Source organism: Haemorhous mexicanus, chromosome 20 (genome assembly GCF_027477595.1).
Source record: "Haemorhous mexicanus isolate bHaeMex1 chromosome 20, bHaeMex1.pri, whole genome shotgun sequence".
Lineage (NCBI taxonomy): Eukaryota > Metazoa > Chordata > Aves > Passeriformes > Fringillidae > Haemorhous > Haemorhous mexicanus.
Genome location: NC_082360.1, coordinates 5,534,572 through 5,558,046, shown reverse-complemented (window position 1 = coordinate 5,558,046; position 23,475 = coordinate 5,534,572). Strand labels below are relative to the sequence as shown.

Genomic DNA, 23,475 nt, shown 5'->3' with positions numbered 1-23,475 from the left:
TTGTGCCCCAAATCTACAAAGAAACTTTTCCACCTGAGCACACAAATGGTCACAGATCTTTGCACCTCAAGTGACACCTAGGTGACAAAGTGCCACCAGATTTCTGGGGGATGTGCAGGTGTCACTTCTTCCTGGAAGCTGGGGGAGCCCATTCCAACTTGTCTCATCCTCCAAAGATGTGTCCTCTGAGGGAAGGTGAGCTCCCACCCCCCTGTTTTCCTGGCCTCATCCCATTGGGGCAGCAGGACACCCCTACCTGGGATGGATGCCACAGGATGGGGCAGCCCATGCAGGGCAGGAGTGGGGGCACCCAGTGGGTCCCAGCAGCATCTTTTGCCTCTTGGCCTGGTCAGAGCAGCTGGGCACTGGTTCCCTGTGGGAACCCTGTTTGAGCCCTGCCAGGATTCTCCCCCAGCCTTTGGGGTGAGCTGATCTCTGGGACATACCCAACTTTGTAGTGGGTTGCCAGGGAAAGGCTGTTCCCAGCCGCCTGTGGAGCCTGGGGATGCCAAGCGGGGCCCTCACTGGCTCCAGAGCAACCAGCTGGGCACATGAGATCACCCTGCCCCTTTCCCCTGGCAGCAGAGGTTAAAAGAAATTATTTTTCCCACATTGGTCGGTTTTAGGGGAGCAAATCCCAGCCCAGCTACATCTCTCCTGCCGGTTTGGCCTTGCTCCTCTGGGATGAGACACTTCACTGAAGAAGCACCAGAGCCAGCAGTTCACCCAGCAGGTTCTGCAAATCTGAGGAGCAGCAGGATTAGTAGCCCTTGTCATGGTAATCCCAGCAGGAAGTAGAGCAGCTCTTCACTTTATTACCACACAAAGCTTTCACTACAACTAAATCCACACTAAATACTTGTTTAAAATGCCATGATACACTGTTCCCACACTTGGTTTTAACATTACTCACAAGAATCGTGTATTTAAATTAGCTAAAATTGGAAAACTAAAGCCCCCAGGCCCTAAAAATACAGGCACAGCAACACTAAAAATTCCACAGACTAACAATCTCCAAAACATCCCTTAGCAAATCTGAAAGTTATTACCTGATCTTCTATCACTGAAACAGATAATTTGTGGTCTAGCATTAGCCATTACAGCTGCTGTAACAGTATGAAAACACACAGGAGCATCACTTACCCTTGTTACCTTCTGTCCCCTCCCCTTAGCAGCTGCCCTGCTGTGGACAGTGTGTGTAGGACAAGACAGGTCAGGCTGAGTAACTGCACAGGGAAATTTGTCGAGTGGGAGGCAAGTGGCAAGTGCCTCTTTTTCATCCATGGATCTGAGATCTACTGCAGCAGAGACTGGGTAACTCCTGCCCTAAATATATCTGCCCTCCAGTAAGAGATATTTCCCCTACATTCATCTTTATCTTACTGGAGAGCACCCACTATGGACCCTCCAGGCTCAGCAGAGCGAGTCCTGAGCTGGTGGAAGAAGGGAGCTGTCTCCTTTCAGTGTGCTCTCCTCCTTACTTTCATCAAAGCAGCCAAGAAAAATGAAGTGCAACTGGCCTGAGGTTTTCAGACCTGAGCACAGCCCTGAAGCTGAAGGGGGCTTGTCTCAGAAGCCTCCTGCAGCTCTCAGCTCCCTCATAGTGGTGGGGCTCAGCTCTAGCCTTGATCAGCTAATATACACTATTTCCATCATATTAACTTGCCCTTTGTTTCTGCTCACCCACATCTGAGCTTCTTCCTGCCAGGACCCAGCAGAGCCCCCCCTGCTACCTACCAGACCCCAGGAAACTGGGTTTAAAGAGTCTCTGCTGTCCTTTACAACTTCTAAAGCTATTTTTGAGCTGCCAATTAAAGCAGCTTAACCACACATAGTGCTCAGGCACCCCAGATCTTTGTGGTTTTTAATTTTTTATTCAAGAGTAAGAAAGAATGAGCTGCCAGTATATGAAACCTCCTTGCTGATGAATCCTGATTTAAGAGCAGTGGGAGAAGTTTCTGCTTGTCCAGGAATCAACTGCTGGTGATTTTAGGCTCTGTTGGAACAGCAAGACAAAATCAGAGTCATTCCTAGCCAAACCTATGAGTTAATGGCTGTTCCCCAGGTCCAAATTTCAGGCAGTAATCCTGGCTGGTAGAGCAAAGTGCAAAGTTGACAAGATGATAAAGCAGCTGAAGGAGACAGAACAGTTCCAGTGTTGGCTCTCTGGTGTCCTCCACACCCAGGCCTTGCAACAACATCCAGCTTCTCCCTGGAAACCCAGCTGGTCTGGAGGTATCTGTCAGGTGTCCAGCACCCCAGCAGGCTGCTTCAGCTCAGTGTAACTCTTCTCCTCCACGTGGTTTGTCTGCTCCAGGAGCCACTGTCTCTCCTGGTCACTGACATCCAGCCTAAGTATCACCTCCTGGAAAATGCTGTTTACAGCAACCTGCAGCACACACAGAGAAAGCAGCTCGACCCCAGCCACAGGGCAAATGCTGCTCACATTCCCTGGGGAAATGGGCTATTACTGCACCTCCTTAAAGTGAAGCTTTTTGAACATGCAGATACTGGCTTCATTTTCCTGACCAATCTTAGCCTCAAACTTGGTAATCCCCAGTTTTCTCACTCCTGCAGGAGAAATCAGATAGAGAGTCACTTCTACAATGTGCCACATCTATAAAAGCACAGGACTCCAGTCGTGGGGCAGATGCATCCCTTACTACCCTGCCTGTATCACTGGGAATTATCTGCTCCCAGATCTCAGCCCCCCACACTCCTGTTCCCTGAGCCACCCTCACCGTAGGCCATCATCAGCAGAGTTGCCTCCTTGCCAAACCCTCTGCCACGGCAGCTGGGCTCTGAAAGAGACAGCACAGAGTCAGCATTCAGTTAGGGGAGACAAACCAGCCACACCAGACACTTCTCAAAAGAGGCTGTGACCTGGACACGCCATGGGCTGATCAGGGCTGAACAGCTATGGTAAAGCATGAGAACAAAAAGCTGATGCAGGAACATCAACATCTCTCTGCAGCACGCAGCCACAATGACAGAGGCCCAAGCTATGAAGCAGAACTCGACCTGCAATCATGATTTCAATCTCGCCCACAGTCGGGTCCTCGGTGTTGGTGAGGAAGAGATTCACATCCCCAACCATGGAGTTCTCCTCTGCCTGCCCAGGCCAGTGCTCCGAGTCCAGCACGATGAAGGTGCACTCTGGGGAAAACAAGAATGTGGCAGCATCTTCAGAGTGTGCTAATAATTACTCATAAATGACCAAAGAATGAAATTAAAGATGCATAATGGACAGAGGAAAAACAGTTTCCACATGTTAACAGCAAGGAAAAGTTAATAATTTGACTTCCCACACCAGGTGTGCCTGTTCCCACCTACAGAAAGGAAAGAAATACTTGGAAAAACCTGTTGTGAGAGTGACATAGAAACCAAGACTAGAGACAGTCTGTGGAAGAAGTGTGAAAACTTCCTTACCATGTCTGAGATCTCCTTGCCTTGCCTTACTCAGCAGCAAGTTGGGGCAAAGAATGTTTTGGAGCACAAGAGGCTGAGACTGAGTGATTCACCTGGTCCATATTATTGCCACTCTGAGTAAGGTTTTTTTATGCCACCTAAGACAAATGCTCCAGACTGAGCTCTTTGTCAGCTTTAGTATTTTCCAGCTCACTAAATTTCTACCAGGCTTTTATGGGCAGTGATTCATTACCTGTAGGAGAGTCAGGGAACCAATTTAGTCAACACACCTCAACCAGGTGATCATAAAATCATCCAATTTATCAAGGAGAAATACAACCTCCTTTGCCTTTTTGCAATGATCAGACCTGGGGAGTTTTGGCTGTGCAAGAGTGATGCTCATTGATTTTCAGCTCAGCACAAAATGCTGCAGGAAATGAATCGTTATAGTCTCTGGAAAGCTGCATAAAAAAGACACAAACACCTCGAGAAAGTGGATATTCTCCACTTCCCTGAATATATACCAGCTGTAATGAGAAAACCCGTTCAAGCTGCTGTTGTAGAAAGTGTCACATCCCCTGTGTCTTACGGGAACTTGGTCACAGGGCACTCCCAGCTCACTGTGGGTCCTTCCCAGAATGGAAAGGACCTGCTCACCACTCCCACCCTCTGTCAGAAAGCATTCCAGATGCTCACTGTCAGCGTCATCACGCCAGCTGCGCTGCATTTCGTACTCCTGCTCCAGGCTGAGGGGCTCCGAGGCTGTCAGTCGCTGCAGCTCCTCTGACTGCATCCACTCGTGGTACCTGGCAATGGACCCGGCCCCACATCACTGCCCCAGCTGCAGCACCTCGGGAGGATCCCTCCCAGTGCTCTAGGGGTCGGACAGCTTGGGAAACACCAGCCTGGCTTTTGTGGCAACTTAAAATGCATCCACAAGCCCCTGTCCTTTATGGAACACAGTGCTCTCTGGAAATTTAGGAAGTTTGCCTGTCCTGTGGCTTTGTTCTGGAGTGCCCAATGCACACCTGACGTTTTGGAGTTCTGGTGCATTTCATCCCGAGCAACATGGAAATAGCACCTCCAGGACACTGATAAAACACTAACGCTGGTATCTTTGTGCTGATCTACTTTACAAACTCTTGGCACGCCTGATTTATCAACCATCCACCTGGCTTTACACGCTGAAGCTTTGCTCTTCCACTGTCACCAGGGAAAGGCTTCAATGAACAGAACTGCCGTGTTCCCTCACCGCCAGGGGTTTCTCAGCGGCACAGGTGAAGTTCTCCCTGAGAGCAGAGCTGGCACAGAGCTCAGCCGTGACAGGGATGGTGCTGCCGGGCACCGAGGACACCTCACTGACTGATTCTCGGGGGAAGGGGGCCCTGCAGCTGGCAGCCACCTTTCCTGACCCAAACACTGTCTTCAAAGGGAGAAGTGGAATCAGACCATGCAGGAGCGTCCGAGGAGGGCACGGGGCACGTACCGGGGCACGTGTGCAGCGGTGTAGGGCACCAGCGTCACCTTCTTTCCTCGCAGCACAGTGTCCTGATTAATCTTCATGGCCTATGCACTGAGGGGGAGACCCAGCACCCCACTCCGTGTCTCCGGCGAGGCCAAGGGATGAGGCAATGCGGTCTGGCGCTTCGGGAGCGAGAGGCGGCTCTCACAGTGCGGATCTCCCAGGTCGCACCAATACGGCCGCATTAACATGCCCGAATCCCTGTTCCGACATCCCGACGGGACCCCGGGGCTGGGGAGAGACCCGGGACCGACGGGGATCGGCACAGGAAGCTCACGCGGGCCCGCCCTACCGCCTCCAACGCATGCGCACAGACCCTCAGGACCCCCAACTACGAAATGTGTGGCGTCATCGCTCCGCCCCGTATGACCCCGCCCCTTTTATACCACGCCCACTCCTCCGCCTCTCTCCGACCCCGCCTCCATTATCCCGCCCGTGCTCCCGCGAGGCCCCGCCTCTCCCTCGGCCCTGCTCCTCCCGTGACCGAATCAGGGTCGGTGACTTCCCCCTGTCCCCGCCCTTGCTCCATCCCCGCCCCTCTCCTGCCTTCCCTGGACACGCCTTTTCCGGCCACCGCCGCGCCCCTCGCTGTCCCCACCCAATTTTCCACGCCACGCCCCCTTCTGGGCCGCGCCCATTCGCGCTCACGCCCCTTGTGGACTCCGCTCCGTCCCCTCCCCTGCCCCGCCCCCTATCCTCACCCAATCACGATCGCCTCCTTCACCCCGCCCCGTCCCGGGAGCCTGTCACGTGCGCGGAAGGCCCCGCGCTCGGGCAGCGCGTGCGCCGTGAGTGCACCCGCTCGGCCGGGGGCGGGGCCGCCGGCTCGAGCCGCTGGTGCTGGTGAGGGGCCGGGGGTCCCGGGGGTCCCGGGCGGGACGCGGCCCTCAGAGGGGCTTTGGGGGCGGCCCTGTCTGGGGACAGCGTGGGAGGAGGGCTGGGGAGGGGCTCGACGGGCGGCGACAGGCCTGGGGAGGGTCCTGGTGTGGGGCGGGGTGTGCACCGGAGCGGCGGGACCCGGGCCTTGGGAGAACGCCCTGGGGTGAGGGAGGGGCTGCCGGCGTTGTCGGCGCTCTGTGGGCCCAGGTGAGTTCCCCCGGAGAGGGCAGGGGGTGCGAGCAGCGTTCCGTCTGTGGTACAAACCGGGGGAGGGCCGAGGGCTCTGGTGCCCTCGGGGGTCCTGCTGCCCTCGGGGGTCCTGGTGTCGGTTTCCCCCGCCTAGGGTGGGGCCTGCACGGGGACAAGCTGGCCCCGGCCGCGTCCCGGAGTGTCAGGTGTCTTCCTGTTTGCTCTGTATTTACTAAGCCTGGCTTGAGTGTTTTGAGCCGAGGTTTGTTAAAAAAGGTGGTGTTTGATCTCTGCTTCTGAGGCTGATCCAGTTATGACCTCAGTGAGTTATGCTGCCTGATTCTTTTCTGGCATTCAGCGTGGGTGTACAAGCTTATAACTGGGTTTTTTAGTGGAGCTCAGCTTGTGCTGATGGTTTGTCTCAGCTCGTGTGGCTGAGTAGGAGCACATGTAGAAGTGTGAAGCCCTTAATTCAATTATGGCTAATCATTGACACTGAAACCTTCCAGAAGGCTTCAGTTCCTCCATACACGTCTAGTTTTTGTGAAACAATGTAAAGCTTCCCAAATACTTCTGCTTTGGAAATGCTGGTGCATGAAAAGCATCTTGATGTGTCTTTAATAGGTCCCATATTTTAATTTGTCTACTTATTTCTGTACTTGAATTTAGGAGGAGAGAATTTAGGCTGTTTTTTTGATTTGTAGGAGGCACATGTTTGCAAGGAGTAGTAGCTGCATGAGAAGCAGCAGTTTGAGATCATCCTCAAGGCAGTAATTTTTCTCTTGAGGTTTTAGTTGTCTGGAATAGCCCTCTGGCTGTTTGGAGAAGATGAAGTTTGATCATCACATGCTGTGAAAGGGCAGGGCCTTTTGTTTGCTTTTAAACCAGTTTAACAGGTGTGAAAACTTCTCACAGAGTATTGAACCAAGTGGTACTGGTGAGTGGGGTCTGTCTGAAGGGCAAGATCCTGCTGAAATCTGTTCAAATACCAGAAAACTGATGTGACAAAGCTAACTTGTGAGTTCTTCCTTTTCCCAGCAAAGATAACACAGTGTTATGATGTTTCCCTAGGTTAAAGGTGACAGAAGTTGAAAACACCCTCCCAAAACCACCCCTCTGGCTTTGCTCTGGGGTTCCCCTCCATCTCCAGGATGGCAGGTGGCATCACTGACACCGGAGAGCTTTACTCTCCCTATGTAAGTTCCACTGCTTGTGGGTTTGGTCACAAGTTTTTTTTCAAAATCCTCTTTCCTCAGCATTTTGCTTCAAATCCTACTTAATCATGGACATAACCTCAGCATTTCAGGAGATTATGGGGGTCAAAGGGTGGTTAAAGATGCTTAGTGTTTATAGTTATATAGGTTCCTTTTTACATCACAGATCACTTTTCATAAGGTAAAGGGATGATGTGTGCTTGAAGTGTAGATCTAAAAGTACTAGAAAGAACTTCGTGTCCCATACCAGCTCTTCATCCTTCTGCCCACTTCCTTATATTTTGTTAATGTTTTCATCAGCCCAAATCTTCATTGGAATAGACAATGGGGACTTGGACATTGAAACTATCCCACTTTCTTCCTTTTTGTTGCCTTATGTAAACATTTCTCCCTGAATTTCTCAAAGTTTACTTAGCTGCAGCTGTTGCAGTAATTTGTTTTATACCACTTCAATGGAAGTAAGTAATTTAGAGGTTTCTTCCCTGTTGTGTGGTGTCCTGTGCAACTGCAGAGCCAATTAGTGCTTTCCTATATTACTGGAAAAACCGGTTTTCATAGCCACAAGTCTTCACAAAATGTCAGCTTTTAAAAACAGCACTTTGTAAACACTTTTTTTTTTTAAAGTGAACTCAATAATTTTAGAACCAGACCTGAAACCTGCATGTTGGATTTTAAATGCTTTAAAATGTTCATCTCCATGTTAATGATTAAATGTAGGAGAAGTGGATATTAGGCTACAGAAATAGGTCACAACTGAGAAAATGGAGAAGTAAGACAGTAACTGGGATGTCTGGACCCTCAAGGATTAGTGTTACCTGCTCTTACGTTGCTGGTGCTGCATGAATTTCCTCGAGCAATCTCAAAGGCTGAGGCTCTCCTCTTTCCCTGAAGGTTTCTAACCTGGATGAACATTCCAGGCACCATTCTCATTTCTGCTTGACCAAAGGAAAATCATGGTTCTGGGATGTTCAGCAAAAGATGAATTTGCTGTGCTTATGCCAGTGAAATTCTCTCAGGGTCACTGGGGAATCATTCTCCTGATGTTAATTGCTCCACACCCAGAAAAGTCTGCTCATACACAGCTCTTTACTGGCTTTCCTCTGGAGGGACTCTGATCTATATTTAAAAAAAGCCCACTAAAGCACAACAACTTTGGCAGTTTTTGATCTTTAATTGAGCTAAATTCTTAGCCTGGGGGTGGGTCTTGTCCATGTGCAGAGTTCTCTTTTGTCTCTGGACACTGAAAAAGCTCATTGCCAGAGAAGATAAAATCCTTTCCCTTCAGGAAGTAAAATCTCTTCTTCACAATTTGCTCAGCTTCTTACTGGTAAAATAGCAAGCAGGCTTTGAATTAGAATTCTGTTTGGATATCTCCTGCTTGACTGAGAATAAAAGGTCCTGGAAGGTACATAGCCATACCTACTTGTGTTCAGGTCAGATAAAAAGGAGAGACCCCAACTCACAGCACAGACCTCCTGGTAGAAGGCAGTGATTTGAAAAGAAACAAATCTCATGCACTTAATAACTTTACAAGCTAGAGAGAAAAAATATAATTTAAAATAATTAGAAAAACGGAGGGGAATAGTTGTTTCTCCAGAAATGTGCTGACACCGACATTGTTCTTTTTGGATTTCAGTCCCTTCCTCCAGGTATTTCTCACATGGACTTGTTGCCACCCTGCTGGCTCAGGGACTGCCCTCTCCATTTAAATCAGGGTGTATGTGAGGTGTTTTGGATGATTCCTGGCACACTCTGATACTGGATCATGTGGCTGATTGCAGGTTGGCCTGGTGTACATGTTCAACCTCATCGTTGGAACGGGAGCCCTGACCATGCCCAAGGCCTTTGCCACAGCAGGGTGGCTCGTCAGCCTCATCCTCCTCATGTTCCTCGGATTTATGAGGTAGGATATGTGCATGTGTGTGTGTGTGTGTCTTTAGGGGACTGGGAAGTTCAGCTGGGTGAGGACAGTGTAAAGAATTTTACTGTGTGCTCTGTCCCTCTGCTCCTTGAGTATTGATTTCTATGGTGGTGTTGCCTGATTTGGAAGGACTCACTTCCTGACTCTCTGGTACATCCCATTTCCTGACTGATGGGAATGACTTTTCCTCCAGTCCAGAGTCTTCTGGGACCTTTATCCCCTCTACCTTTTTGACACTGTCCTCACTGTGGATACAATCCATGCTCACCTCTGGCACAGATCAGTTCCCCAAACACCAGGTTGTAGGTGGCATGGGGTCAAGTCTTTGCTTTGTGACTTGCAGATGTGTAAGCTTTTTCTCGGCTTCTGGCAATGCTCTCACAGCTCAAAGAGTGTCAGGAACACAAATTCCTGTATAGGCAGGCCTGTCTTAGCCCCTCCAGACCTTTGCTGCTCAAGACTCTGGAGATGGTCTCCTGTTTGTCACACTGGTTCACTGTGAGCCCCTGCCCAGGTACCTCCCTGCTGGAGCAGCAGATGGAGCTGAAGGCTGTGGATACAGCGCTGATTTCTGAGGAGTTACTGCTACAATTGCAATCTTCTGGTGGGCTGGGAATCCCTGCTTGCTTCTTGCTTGGCTTTAAAACAAAACAAAACAAAACAAAATACCCTCCTGTCATTTGTACCAATGGACTTTTGAAGTGCCAGCCTTTTCAGTAACCAGTTCTGCCAGGCTGAATTTGCCTTTGGTTTGGAGGCAGAGCTTTTGGGATCTGTTCTGTGCTGCTGTTCGGGGAGATTGAATGGTCAAATGCTTGTGACTGCCCCCCTCAGAGCTGGGTGCTGCAAAGGCTTGGTAAAATGATATCTGTGGGGTTACCAGTAACTGGGAGCTTTAGGAGCAATTTCTTTTAGCTATATTAGTTTAAAAGCATAAATTCAACGTATGGAATTCAGCACCAGCAGACATTCCTTCAAGGTCAGCAGGAGAGCACAAACCTCCAAATCTGTACCAGAACTGCATTGGATTAAGCTCAGAAGACACAGCTCAAAGTGCTGCATGCCTTGGGAGCTCTGTTGCTTTTGTTCTGGTACTCATGACTTCCTCATGCCCACTGGGGACCTTTAGTGCAGGAAAAGCCTGGGCAGAAGTTGCTACGCAGGCCTCAGCACTTCCTTTTATTCTTGCAAAACTCATCTCTTACTTGAACTCAGTAGGCAAGTCCAGTTCCTGAAGCAGTGAGAAACCACTTTAAATCCTTAAATAAGATTGATTTGAGGGTTTTTTTTTAAATTTATTGATTAATAATTCAGGACAGGTTTTAGCTGAGATAATATTATTCATTCCATCAGTGGCTCTCCCTGTCTCCCTGGACAACTTTTCCACTGGCCTCCAGTATTTGCCTGCCTGTGTGATGTGCTGCTCCTTCTTGTATTGCTGTTTTGCTTCTGATGCCATGTGTAAGATTCTTTAAGAGTATCTTTGCCATGAGCTTCAGAGAAGAACTGGGTTTGTCCTAGGTTCTAAAAAGAGGAAGGAAGCTTGCTTTCTAACAAAGATCAAAGTTCTCTTGCTGTCTTCAACCCACAGGAACGCCAGGAATGTACCTTCCAAATAGCTAAAGTGTCTTATTATATCTGAAGAGGTGTTATATTTTCTGCATATTGTGGTCTGCTTGAATACCTGAATCTCAAGAGCAGAAAGAAGCAATAAACTGAGATGAAACACTATCAAAACAGTGTGTGGGGAGCTGGCAAAAGGATTGTTTTGGTTTGGTTGTTTTCTCCTGCAAACAGATGGGAATTATTCTCCATCTCTTTTCAGTGACAGTTCTTTACTATTACTGATTATATCAATTGAATTCTTCTCTCTGTAGCTATATGACTACAACCTTTGTGGTGGAAGCCATGGCTGCTGCAAATGCCCAGCTGAGATGGAAGAGAATGGAAAAACGCAAGGTTTGTGTGGGGTTTAATTCTCCTTTTCCTCCTGTTGTTTTACCACGTAGGATTTTCCTGGCATTCCCCTGCATCTTTGCCTTGTCTTGTTACTAACTCTAAGGAAATAAATTTCTACTGTACTTAACTTTGCCATATAAAATATAGCTGTTAGTTCCCTGTGGGGTTGCTCATTAAAGATAGGATTTTCTGCTCCTGCTTTGAAAAATCTCTTGTGCTGTTCACATTTCTTACTGATCACTCTCTTTGCCCAGAAGCACTGCTCAGTGAATGTAGAGAGGTGGCAGCCAATATATTGGTGCTATTTGGAGTGTGCTGAAGACTATAAATCCTTGCTGATCTCAGGTCGTTTAACTGGGACAGGCTGGGATGTCCTTGCTGTTACTTGGGCAGTATCCCAGGTTGTGGACAGTTCTGAATTATGTCCTTGCTGTGAAACTTACTTGTGGCTTTACTAGATCAGAGGGAGGCATAATTGTTTGCACTGATTTAGACCCCTGGCTTGGTGTTAGTGGGATGGAGTTAGGAACTAGACCTGCTTGTGCTAGCTAAATATGCTTGGATTATTTTTTTTTTTCTCCCAGTTCTGTAACACTGCAGATCTTCCTGAAGTTTCCAACTTCCTTGTACCACTTATCACTACATGAACTGGGCAGTGTTGCTGTGTATGTGTGTGTGGCCTGGGGCTGGTACATGTCACTCACTTCAGCCTGCTCTGCTAGTGTCCTCTTCTGCCCTCCACAGCATCCTCTTGGTTCCCTGGTATTGCCTTTGCTTGCCTGTCCTCCCCTCCTGTTTGGGACTATCCTTTGAGTGTTTGGAAGTAACCATGACACTGGGGGTGGCACAGCCTGTACTGTGAGTAGCAGATATCTCAGCAGGGGTCTTTTCGACCAGGAGGATGATGAAGATGAGGATTCTTCCTCTGGAGTGTCTGACAGTGATGTTCTCCTCCAAGATGGTTACGAGCGAGCAGAGACACGGCCTATCCTGTCAGTTCGTGAGTACCCAGTTCCTGCTTGCACTGCTATGAGGCCTCTTCTCTGCAGGGAGTGTTCCACTGGACTCCTCTGTCCATTTCATCCTTACTTCCACATGCTCTCATCCCAAAGTCCTCAGCACTTGGAAGATAAGACTCATTGAGAATTCAATTTGCCTTCTGCAGCCTGATAAAGATCTTTTCCCTCTACGTCAATAAGATGAGACCATTTTATTTTCAAAACTGAGTAATTGGCCCAGTGACTCTGCAGCTGTGGAGTTGTACATACTGTCCTTTAGACTGCTGCTAGAGGTTCCCAAGTATCCAGGTAACATGGCCTTAGGGCTTATTGGAGGGACTGGTTGAAAGACTTCTTGTTTTTTAACTTGCAGAGAGACGTGGCTCAGCCAATGTCTTTGAAATCACTGAGAGGGTGGAAATGGGCCAGATGGCTTCCATGTTCTTCAATAAAGGTAAGTGATGAACATTTTCAAAAGTCCCTTTGGGTCCTCCTGTATGTTGTGTGTATAGCTGTTCTGTAAGTTTGCATGCTTCTCAGTGTGGGTTTGCATCCTAAGTTTGTTATAATTCCACCCAGATGTGCTGTTCCTTCTCACTGTGGACTGTATTCATCCTCCTATGAGGTGTTTCTGTAAAGTATTTATGGGCCAGGTGGGCCAGAACCTGCTGTGGTGGGCATGGAACCAGCAAAACACTGCAGGTTATGGGAGCAGTGTCTTGATAAAGGCAAGTGCCTTTTCTGACTGCAGTTCACCTACCTCTGAACTGCAAGTGTCCTCTGTCATCTCCACTTTCTGAAGCAGTAGAGCCCAGCTGTAAGGTTTTCCAGTTGCATTTTGGTTGTAGCATTTGAGAATAAAACATTCAGGCTTCTCTGAGCCTTGTAGATAGCAGTCTGAAGGAGAGACTTCTGATAGGAGCTTCTAGGAATTGTCTGCATCTGGGGAATTATCAAGAGAGCTGGGACACAACCTGCTGAAGAGGTCCCTCCTGAGGGTGTGATAGGCAGCTGGCTTGTCTTTTTGCTTTTAAATGTCTTTTGTATGCCAGGGAACAAACTTGTAACCCTGCTCTAATAAAGCCCCATCCATTGCTGTGCGTGATAGAAATGCAAACAGTGATGAGGATTCTGAAACCTGTAAAGCAGGACAATGAAATGCTGTGCAGAGCCAGAACATCATCAGGTACCATGGCTGTGCAGTTTTGAGTGTGTCAGGCCCCATTTTTTGTGGAAAGTGATGTTTTCCCTTATTTGCTGGCTTGCAAAGAGGTAATGGAAGGCTGGGTTTTTTCCACTACATCAATGTTATACCAGTGTAAGGCTGTTGCCTCTGAAGGACAGCTGGGCTTAAGGAGTGAATATTCTTTGAATTTTATTTTTTTGCTTTTAAAGTTAATTGAAAAACACTTTTTAATTTTCCCGCACACCTCTTCTGGGATTTTGTAGATTTGAATCACTTAGGACTATCAAAATAATCCACCTTGGACTAGGTTGCCACATTTTTAGTCAGAGAAGTGAAATGTGTCAGAAACGTCTTGTTCCTGGTCTTGCCTCTACCACTGAGTTTTTATGACCTAAGTCAAGTTTTCTTGCTTGTTTGCTTTGCTGTGTGTAAAATATGGTGAACGCATCTCTTGATGCTCCTCTGAGGAGTAATATTTGAGAAATGCTTTGAGAGCAATCATGTAACAGGGTTTAGCTGTATTGCTGAGGATTGGGCTGTGGAGGATGGGGATCACAGGAGTCAGGGTGTTCTCATCAAGTTTCAGGAGGCCCCTTCTCTGCAAGTGCTTCATGGGGGAGCTGGAAAGGACCCCCAGGAGCCAGGCAAGTTCTGGGCCTTTCTGGTGCTCAGCCAGTAGAGGGTGCTGGAAATACGTGTCCTCTCTCCATCAGCACTGATGTAGCTTCCAAGCAAAGTGAAATAAACTGCTTAGTACTCTTAAGTCTTAATCACTCTTCTTAATGTTGCTTTAGCCAGCGTTATCTGTGTTAGGGATCCTCCCCAGGGTCTGCTCAGCCCATCATAAAGGGATGAATCCATCTGCAGGAGGGTTGCTGGAACAGCTCCAGGCCATGGGCTGACCCTACTTGTCATGTTGACTTCCAGATGGGGTGAGGTGCCCACAGCAAAGGACCTGGGGCAGCTGTAACTCATTTGCTGCTTTCCCTGTGTTGGAACTCAGCAGTGAGGCTCCATCCCTGTCACTGATTCAGAGACACCCTCTGGCCTGCAAGTGGCTGCAGAGACAGGTGAAGGACTCTGCAAGTCCCTGCTGAGGTGCTCCCTCCCCACAGCTGCACAGAAAGGCCTTCAGCAAGGGCAGCTGCTCAGTGACCACTCAGTGCTGAGAAACTGGGCCACACTGGGGAATTCCCAGCTCCAAGCACCATCCTGTGAGGTTTCACAGCTGGCAAATGTCTGGGTATTTACTGTTGATATACAAAGTATGGATCCAAACCCAAGGTGATGGAGGGCTTTACAGCCTCCAGAGGGAAGGCTGATGAAAACTGTGCAGTAGACCTCAAACCCCCTGATTTCTAGTGAGTTCTCTGCTCCTTTCCCTTGACTGATTTTTATTTTCAACAATCTGATGGGAGTTGAATCTGCAGTCCTAGGAGGTAAGCTGGGGATAAATCTCAATTTCAGATTGTCTGCTTTCTTAAAGGGAGCTGACTTAGGTTTAGGCTGTGAAGAGACTGTGTGCTCTTTTGAAGGAGCTGGCTCTGAAAAACTACTTTTTTTCTTGATTTGATTTTTTTATTTTTTAATGTTGGGTGCTTTCTTCTGGGACTGAGCAGTAATTTATTGCAGTAATAGATTCTAGGCACATCTATCACACTGTTTCCTCACAGGAAGTAATTGCTTTTTTTTTTTTTCACCTTGTTTTGTGCCAAGTAATGAAAGTATTGATTAGGGAGGGTCAGCAGCAGTTTATAAAATAACTGATGTTAAAGTCTTCCTGTCTTGGAGAGGAGTGTCACCTGTGCTTTCTGCAGAGAGGTCTGCATTGGAATGGGGTTGCTGCTGGGTGCTAGCTGGTGCTGCTGAGGCTTAGCTGGTCATGTCAGCTTTATTTTGTGAGTATGGGGCAGCTGAGTCCTGAGACCAGTCGCAGATCCCAAAAAGAGTATCTGTCTGAGTCTGTGTAGTCCTCAGCTTCGTGTCTCTGCAGCTTCTGTCCTATATTAGATATTTTTTAAAACCTTCAACCCTTCTTAATGGGAAATTGGAAAAGACTGGTAGGTAGTTTGTTGCTGTCTCCAGAACAATGCAGAGACTCCATAACTGTGAAGACATCTTTCACAGAGCAAGAAAACAATGGGAGAACTATATAGAATGATCTGACAATTTCTGTACTTAAGTCCATTTATCTCCAGCAACAACTCTAGAGCACTGATTTAGTGTGCTACTGCACAGAAGCAGGGAAGCTGATACAGCCCCTTTCATGCTAAGCAGGCTCAGCATATGGAATAATTTATTTAAACAAAGGAGAATGCCTAATAATGTTTCCTGACATCCAGAGATCCAGGGGCAGTATGATGGCAAAACATGGCAAAGCTTTGGGGCACCCAAGCACTGTAGGAATGAGTCTTCAGTCCTGCAGCAGGGCTGTCCTTGTTTGATAGTTGTCACAGCTGTGAGTGTGAGGTTTGCTCAAGCTGCTCTGGGATTAAGCATCAGGTGGCATCCCAACTTGAAAGTATGGGCAGGTTTCTTGAGCTGCTTTCCTTCAATGTCAACTTCCTAAATTAAATAAATTTGAGGCTTTTATTCTGTAACTCATCTGACTCTGAAATAAAATATCTTCCAATTTGTTGGTGAGATTTATACAGACTTGCTTGCAAGAAGATAATCCTGGAGTCTCATCAAGCATTTCTTTATCCCTTTAGATTTTAGTTCTTCACAGTGGTGTCTTCTTGTGCCTCAGTAAGGCTGTTCTGTGCACCCAGTTAATTTGTGTAAGATTTTCTTTTAATCTCATAGGTGAAGGCAGGGCAAGCTTTAAATTAAAAATAATTTTTAAAAAAATACCAGAAAAAAATTATCCAAAAAAATGAGTAGGGACGGGAACAGTGTATGTGGTGGCATCAGAGTAAGTGAGATGCAGAAACAGTTTTAAAGCTTTGCAGGATTGTACCTTGTCTCAGGTTGCCAGTAGTAGGGAATCTCCCAAAGCAGCTCCATTTCAGCCCATTGGAATCTGAGCTCTGAAGGGCTAAATCCCTACAAGTCCATATTGTGAAGGTCCTGCAAGTTTGCATTCAGAGGATTTGGAATCAGCAGAGCCTAGAAGCATTCTCTCTGCATTTCACTTTGTCAGGCTGTGCTCACACTGAGTCTGAGAGCATCACCCAGATGTTTGCCTGTGGCTGTTCAGAGCTCACAGCTTTGTCTGGCAGGTGACTTATGTGAGACCTGTTGGTCTTGACTGCAGGATGGGCTTGAACTAGAGGGTTTATTTAGTGTCAGTACTAGGTATTGAAGGAGGCAGAGTGGAGCTCTGAGACCCCTCATGCACCATCAGTTCCTGTTCCATGGTAAGTTCCCTGAGCTTGGGTGGTTTGCTGCAGAAACTATGGAGGCAAATGGTGCTTTAAGATCTTAAAAATTTTGTATATTTGAAGTGCAGAGAACAAGAGTCTCTGTGTACTCTGCTGAATCTGGACAATATTTTCTTTTTCTGCAGTGGGTGTCAACCTCTTCTATTTCTGCATAATTATCTACCTCTATGGAGATCTGGCAATCTATGCAGCAGCGGTGCCAGTCTCTCTAATGCAGGTGACCTGGTAAGTGTACTTACTCCTGAGGGGCTGTGTGCTGCCAGGGAACGGAGCAGGCTTAGGGTTTGATGGGGTGGTAAGTCTGACTAGGATCAACTGTACTTTCCAAAGCATGGGTTGGAGAAATGACTCAAGGACAGCTCATCTCTTGTGGGTGGGTGGTGAAGTTGTTTTGTATTCCCCACCTGTGTGCCTGCTGCCTGACTGCAAAGTAACTGACCTGATTCCAGACAAGTGCTCAGGTGTGAAGTATTTCCAGCTTCATCACTTGCAGACATGAGACTTGTTGCTCCATAATTTGATTGCAGTACTCTGCAATATGTTGCCTTCTCTCTCTCTTTGGGTAAGAGTTGAGGGGTGTGATGCTTACTAAGCCTGAGGCCAGTGAGGGATGATGGTACATGGACTTAGCTCTGGACTGGGAGTGGTGCCTTTCTCAAAGAAACAGATAATAAAATAGATTGGTCTGATCAAATTTGTGCTGGATTTGTACTTCAGTCTTGAAAATGGAAAACCGCAGCGATCCATAAAGCAGCTAAGCTCACCAGCTTGATGATTAAATGGCAAAACCTGCAAATAACTGCAGGCAATCCAAGAATTTGCCTTTAAACCTCTGGTACTCAGTAACTCGCTGTGTTACACTGTCCAGAAAATGTAAGGAAGTGACTGTGACCAGGGACAGAGAGGAGGATTGGCCTCTGCTTATTCTTCTTTCTTGAATGCAGGAGAGGGGAAGACATCTGCTAGGAGTTAATTATTCTCTTTTGTTTCTCCCTCCTTTCTCAGCAGTGTCACTGGCAACCATTCTTGCAGTGTTGGAGACAGCACAAAGTACAACGACACGGACAAGTGCTGGGGGCCAATTCGAAGGATTGATGCTTACAGGCTGTATCTGGTGAGTTTCTGGAATTGGGGTGACCACTGTTACCATTTAAACTCTGCTTCTAGTGCACAGGGAGTTTTTTTTTTTTTTCTTGTAGAAATAATGTAGTTCAAGTGAACAACAGAATATTAAACTTTCGGTTCAGTCTGACTTTTTTGGCCAAATACCCCCTCCCTATTCTTGGTGACATGGCTGTGTTTGAACTTGCTGGCCATCAGAATGATCCTTATGGTTTTGAGTTTGAGTTCTGTCCATCTTGGTGTGTAGTTTTATATTGCTTAAGCAGGTGAGATATTTTTGCCAAAGGCTGGATTTTTCTTCACTTTTTTTTTTTTCAGTGGCTGGCTAATTAATATTTGCTTGGAGGTAATTGTTGTCAATATTCAATATACTGAAGTATATTAAACTTATTTGAGTGCTTTAGAATATAAAACACCCAGAGTTGGAAGGGACTCACAAGGATCACTGAGTCCATTCTTTATGTGAATAAAATTGTTAATGCTGCAGGAGAATCTGCTACTTGAAAGATGATGGAAACAACCAGCTTAGACAGCATCCAGTGGTATACACTGCCTTAGTAATAGCTTTGTCTAGTTCAGGATTGTCTATTGCATCTAATGCTGTGCTGGGGTTCTGCTCTGAACCCAGGGTTTTTCCCAGAGGATGATGAACATGGCTTCTCTAGAGCCTGGGGAGTGCTGAGCGCTCGTATTTGGAGACAGATGTTGGTAGGGCAAAATGGGAGGAGGGAAGGATGCTAGTGCTGCATAGTGTGGCTTCTGTTAAGGGTCTCAGTGAGAATTTTAAGTAAAAGGAATGAGGGTGGCTATGTGTTTGCAGAGAAATCCAGAGGTAATTTTGGAGTTAGTACATTTTGGAGATGAAGTGGATCACATCCAGTGTCACTGCAAAAGTAAGAGCTGGGCCTCAGAAATATTAGTGAATGTCAAAGACTAGTTAATTATTTAAGATAAATATTATTGCTTTATTAAATTCTGTCTTGGTCTGTTTCTTTAAAACCTCTAGAAGATTGAAGATTTCCTTCCTGAATTTCAATAACTCTCCCTGACCCAGCAGAAGGAGCTAGTCAGAAAAGGCAGACATGCATTAATTACTGCCTGTGTCTCTCAGATATTGTGTCTATAATTCATGAAGATAATTGTTGTTGGGACTTGCAAAATTAAAAAAAATAAGACTCTGTAAGCATTAGACTTGAAGTCTGTGTACATAACTCTCAGAGGAGCTTTTCCCTCTGCTTGTCTTGTGGATTTGGAGAATAAATATCGCAAAGTCTTTGCTAGTGGTTAATCCTTTTCTGCTCAGTAACTGGGATGAGGCTTCAGTGTTGTTCTCTATGCCCTCTTAGGTGGAGGGTGGGATTGTTTGTGGGAGAGCAGACCAGTCTGTAGTGGGTTACTGGTGGGGGTCAATTCTCACAATCACTATTTTCAGGTTACTTCTGGGTGTCAGCATTATCCCTAAGTTCTGCTTTTCTGTTCAAAGTCTCTAATGCTTCTTACTCAGTGAAGATGGGAGTAAACTGTAAACTGGAACTTGTTCTGCCTCCAGCTCTTCTGGTCCCACTCCCTGTTTGACCTGTATGATTTCATTCTTCAGGAAACAGAGAGGATGGTGACCTCTTTAGAGAGGGATAAGAGATGTAATCATTTATAAAACACTCAGATCACGGTACTGACCCTGGCTTTGAGTTTGGGCTGCCTCTGAAGTGGCTATGCTGGTTAATATTTTCCCCACTGTCCTGTTTGTAGTGTAGACAATTAGTGACCAGTTGAGCTCTTAAACTTTCTGAGAGAAACCTGGGGAGGGGAAGGCAGGGCAAGGAAGTAATTTGACTTTGAGCAAAAAAAATTAGTAGTAAACCATTATAATTATCTCTACGCATTTTGTCCAAGCTTCTTGTGTATAGAAGTAGAGTTTTGAGCATGCCAGAAAAGCTGAAACCTGCCTGTCTGAAGGGGAAAATGCAACATGAAAGTGAGGAGGGGAGAGATGCATCAAGAGCTCAGCTTCTCTTGATCCCAGGGGATCATACCCATAGAGAACTATTGTCTTTTCTTAACTTTCTATTTTGAATTCTTGCCTGATGCAATAATTCAGGTTCCACATTTCAGTGGACAAACAAGGTCTCTTTTTGCAAACAAGTTCCCCTGTGGCAAGGGGACAGATGGACGCTGTGATCCCAAAAGAAAGCAGCTGAGTTTTGGATCAGCCCTTTTGTCCTAGATGCCTGCCTCTAGTTTTTCTACCTTATCTTAGTTCTGTATTTAGGTTGAAGTGATCTAGGAGGAAGATGTGTGGGTGTAACTGAAATGTCTTGCTCGTTCCAGTGAAGCAGTTCTCTGGAAGTAGTGTTATATTTCATACTCTGTGCATGACCCTACAGAAAACTTGTTTTGGAGGACAATAATCTATTTGAGGTTTTCTGGACAAATGGTGCAATGGGAGCTGCTTTGTGCCAAGTCCCACCAGTCTGCCAAAGACCCGTGCTGTCTTCCTCCTGTCAACTTTTTCTCTACCAACACTGTGTCTTCTTTTCGACAAAAACCATTTCAAACATTGGACTCTTCAAGGTGGGGAGGAAGACAGGAATAATGGCTGACATAAAAATCCTTTTTCACACCTTATTGTCTAAAAAGGCTTCTGCAAGCTGACTCTGCTCTGATTACTGTGAATGGAAGCTGAAAGCTATGTACATAATGAGAATATTTAGACAGATTAAATTCTTCACTTGAGACTTGCTTGTCTGTGCAGCATCTTTATTGCTGCTCCAAGATTTCACACCTAAGTGTGTCTTCAGAGTCTTCAGAGACCGCTAGGCCCCTATTAACCTTTGTCTGAACGAATGGTTGTCTCGCTTCTTGTTTATAAACTGTTTTGGGAAATAAAAACTTGCAAAACAAATAAGTGAAGGCAAGTGCAGGAAATATGTAAGTAGACTTTTGCTCCTGTCCCATCACCTGCTGCTAATACTTGCCTCTTTTTTGGGACCATAAAAGACCTGGGAGGTTAGAAGGGTCAGCCTTCCTATGCTGTTCCCCTCCTGTGAGGGCAAGACCCTGCAGGACAAATTTTCTTCCAAGACAGGCGTGTGTTGGGCAGCCCAGCAACCTTGTTTAAGGCAGGCAGTGATCACAGTTAAAGCAGATCGATGGCTTTCTATCTTTGCTTCAGACCTGTTACCACCCTGCCACGTCCTCAACAGCTGGAGTGACTCCCAAGTCCCTTGGCTGTCTCTGGCAGTGCTGAGGACAGGGTCATGTTCTCTCAGTGCTGAATTCACACTTCAGTGCAGCTGCTTTATCATGCTTTCTGTAGGTTCCACTGGGCTATGCTGGGGAGGTCATGAGGATGGGGAAGCAGATTTAAGTTTCAGATCTTTCATTGTAACACTTCCTTGTTTTTCTCATGAAGTCATGTGGAAATGTGATATGATAGTCCCTGCTTCTAGAAAGCAGGTACTGAGATAAATAAGAGATTAAATCCTAGGGATCAGCAGCCATTCAGAGTGTCTATTCCAAACTGTGTTCATGACCTGGCGAACAAATGCTTCTGTTCTGCACCAGGGCAGCCGTTGAGGCTGAAACCTCTACTCCATTCTCAGCCCTCCTCTTCTGGCAATCTGGGACATGGTGTCTTCCCATGATGGAAAGGAAATGGCTTAAATTCTCAAGGGGAGCCGAGTGCCTTTCAGAAGAGGCACTGGCACAGGTACTCCTGGTAGCCTGGCTCAGTAGCGCGTCAAAGCCACCAGGTGCATCTGTTCTGTCTGAGTCTCTGTTGGTTTTTTTAGCTGATTGGGAAAGGGACATGGCATCCGCTTGTGCCGGTTCACAGATGCTGCAGTATCGCAGGCAGCCCAGCGGGTGCAGGCCCGGCGAGGAGGGGAGCGCAGATGGTTTAATGGAGATTATCCCAGTTGGAAACGTGTTTGTGCAGTGAATAAAATGAGCGGGCTCACAGGCGCTTACTGTCCCTCTTCAGGAGGGGACAATGTCACCCCGGCCTGATGCTCTGATCGGTGAGCAGAGCAGGGCTGGGCTGCAGCTGCAGGAGGCTGTGCAGGGGGGTGAGGAGGTGGTCTGAGGACACACGTGCTCTTGTACCATTGCTCAGGACCGGCAGAACTTAATCAGCAAATGCTGAGGCTGAACTGATAAGTGTTAATGTGGATCCCATCGGCCTCAGTGCGGTGCTGCCATCCCAGCCCGCTCCGGCTGCAGGCTGGAGTGCTGGGCTTTGTGTGCCTGCTGTACGTGCTCTGCTTTCCTCCACATCATTTATCCTTCCTGGCTCTGCCTGTGCCCTGCTCTGGGTAAAGAGATCTCTGATTTTTATTGTCAAAATAGTTCTTTCCAAATGGATTTACCTGAACTGGGGCAGTTTTATCAGCTTGTTTGGTACACGATGCTCTTGTGGCCTCTCAGTCCATTGTTAGCTCCTGTTCGTTTCTCTTTTTTTTGGTTGTTTTTTTTGTTTTATATTTTGCCTCCCAGCAGTGATATGAGAGGAGCCCTCATGGCAGTACTTGAACATCCATGCTTGATCTAAGCTGTCTGTTTCCAGCTGGGAGCTGGAGCAACAGAGCTGGAGCAGTGCTGCAAGCAGAGTGCTTCTTCCAAGGGCACCTGGGTTTTCTCCACTGTTCCCTTTGCAGCAAGTGCTTTTCCTCTGCCCTGCCTTCCTCATCTGTACCCTGCAGCAACATTCAGTAATAAATGGGTCACAGCTGCTGTCTCCTGGATATTTGTTCTTACAGGTCTCAGTGTCTAGAGACCTTGAGAACCTGTGGTGGGGGAGAAAGCTGCCTCAGTGGCAGGAGCTGGACCAGGGAGGGCTGATCTCACAGCACATCAGTCTAAAAGGTTTGGGGTGCTTGTCCTGGGCTCCCAGAGTGAGCCAGTAAAAAGGAAGGAAAGCTGATGGAAGTTTATCCTGTTGGTGTGAAGTCATCATCTTGTTCAAAGAAATTGCTTAAACTGTAGCATTGCTGTATTCTAGGTTACTTCAGCTTGCAGTAAGGATGCAGCAGGACTGGGGCACTATTAGCTTGTCACCCTGCATATCCTATAAGAAGTTATTCATGGTAAAACCTTCTTGCCAAAAATATTGCATTATTTTCCTTAACACAAATGTTTTGATGTGGTTTACTGCGATACTGATCTAGAAATAAATGTACAAAAAAGGCAGCTGCTACTTCTGTGCATAAAGGCAGTTCTGAAAGCCTTCAAAATAAGAAAAAAGCTTTTCAAGAGTCCAGAATATTGTGCCATTTCTGTGTGTACAGAGCATCTGAGCTTTGAAGCATTGCTGTGACACGAGAGAAATTAGTACTGCATTAAGTATCAATATCAGTAGGCCAAATTGTTATAGGTGCCCCTGAAATACAGTTTTGCTTGGCTAAAAGCCCTGTCTCAGAGGCTGACTGGAGTCTTCTTATCCCTCTTGTCTACTCAGCCTCCAAAAAGTGAGGTCAGTTAAGTTGTTGCTTTGGTCTGAAGTGGTTGAAGAGGGATAGGAGCCAAATTCTGCTAAAATAAATGGTGTCTGGATGTGGGATGTGAAGGCAAGTCTCAACTCTTTTTATTGTGCAACTAATAGGTTGAAATTGGCACACAGCCTTGTTAATATGGCATAAATCCTGCCTCCTTCATCCTGGTCCGTTCTTCTGTGGACTCATCAATAAATCCTTTCAA

At 46.8% G+C, this 23,475-nt stretch overlaps 2 protein-coding genes across 5 annotated transcripts in view; one reads left to right on the top strand and one right to left on the bottom strand.

Moving 5' to 3' along the window:
- Nucleotides 1-1,854: 1,854 nt before the first annotated feature.
- NAT9 (N-acetyltransferase 9 (putative)) lies at nt 1,855-5,270 on the bottom strand. Its single transcript, XM_059863983.1, has 6 exons — nt 4,895-5,270; nt 4,105-4,214; nt 3,022-3,156; nt 2,742-2,801; nt 2,477-2,571; nt 1,855-2,389 (listed from the first exon to the last, which is right to left on the bottom strand). The coding sequence occupies exons 1-6, from the start codon at nt 4,969-4,971 to the stop codon at nt 2,243-2,245; spliced, it is 624 nt and encodes a 207-aa protein (XP_059719966.1). The 5' UTR covers nt 4,972-5,270; the 3' UTR covers nt 1,855-2,242.
- A 384-nt stretch (nt 5,271-5,654) lies between these two features.
- Nucleotides 5,655-23,475, top strand: part of TMEM104 (transmembrane protein 104) — a 43,300-nt gene continuing 25,479 nt past the window's right edge. Inside the window, exons 1-8 of one of the 4 annotated variants that reach the window (XM_059864605.1) lie at nt 5,655-5,773; nt 7,070-7,194; nt 8,994-9,115; nt 11,011-11,092; nt 11,993-12,092; nt 12,464-12,544; nt 16,785-16,884; nt 17,668-17,773. In XM_059864605.1, coding sequence (XP_059720588.1) covers nt 7,150-7,194; nt 8,994-9,115; nt 11,011-11,092; nt 11,993-12,092; nt 12,464-12,544; nt 16,785-16,884; nt 17,668-17,773 — 636 coding nt within the window. In that variant the 5' untranslated portion in view covers nt 5,655-5,773; nt 7,070-7,149. Of the gene's footprint in view, nt 5,774-7,069; nt 7,195-8,993; nt 9,116-11,010; nt 11,093-11,989; nt 12,093-12,463; nt 12,545-16,784; nt 16,885-17,664; nt 17,774-23,475 lie in introns of all 4 variants that reach the window. The other 3 variants (XM_059864604.1, XM_059864603.1, XM_059864602.1) reach the window with 3 other exon arrangements.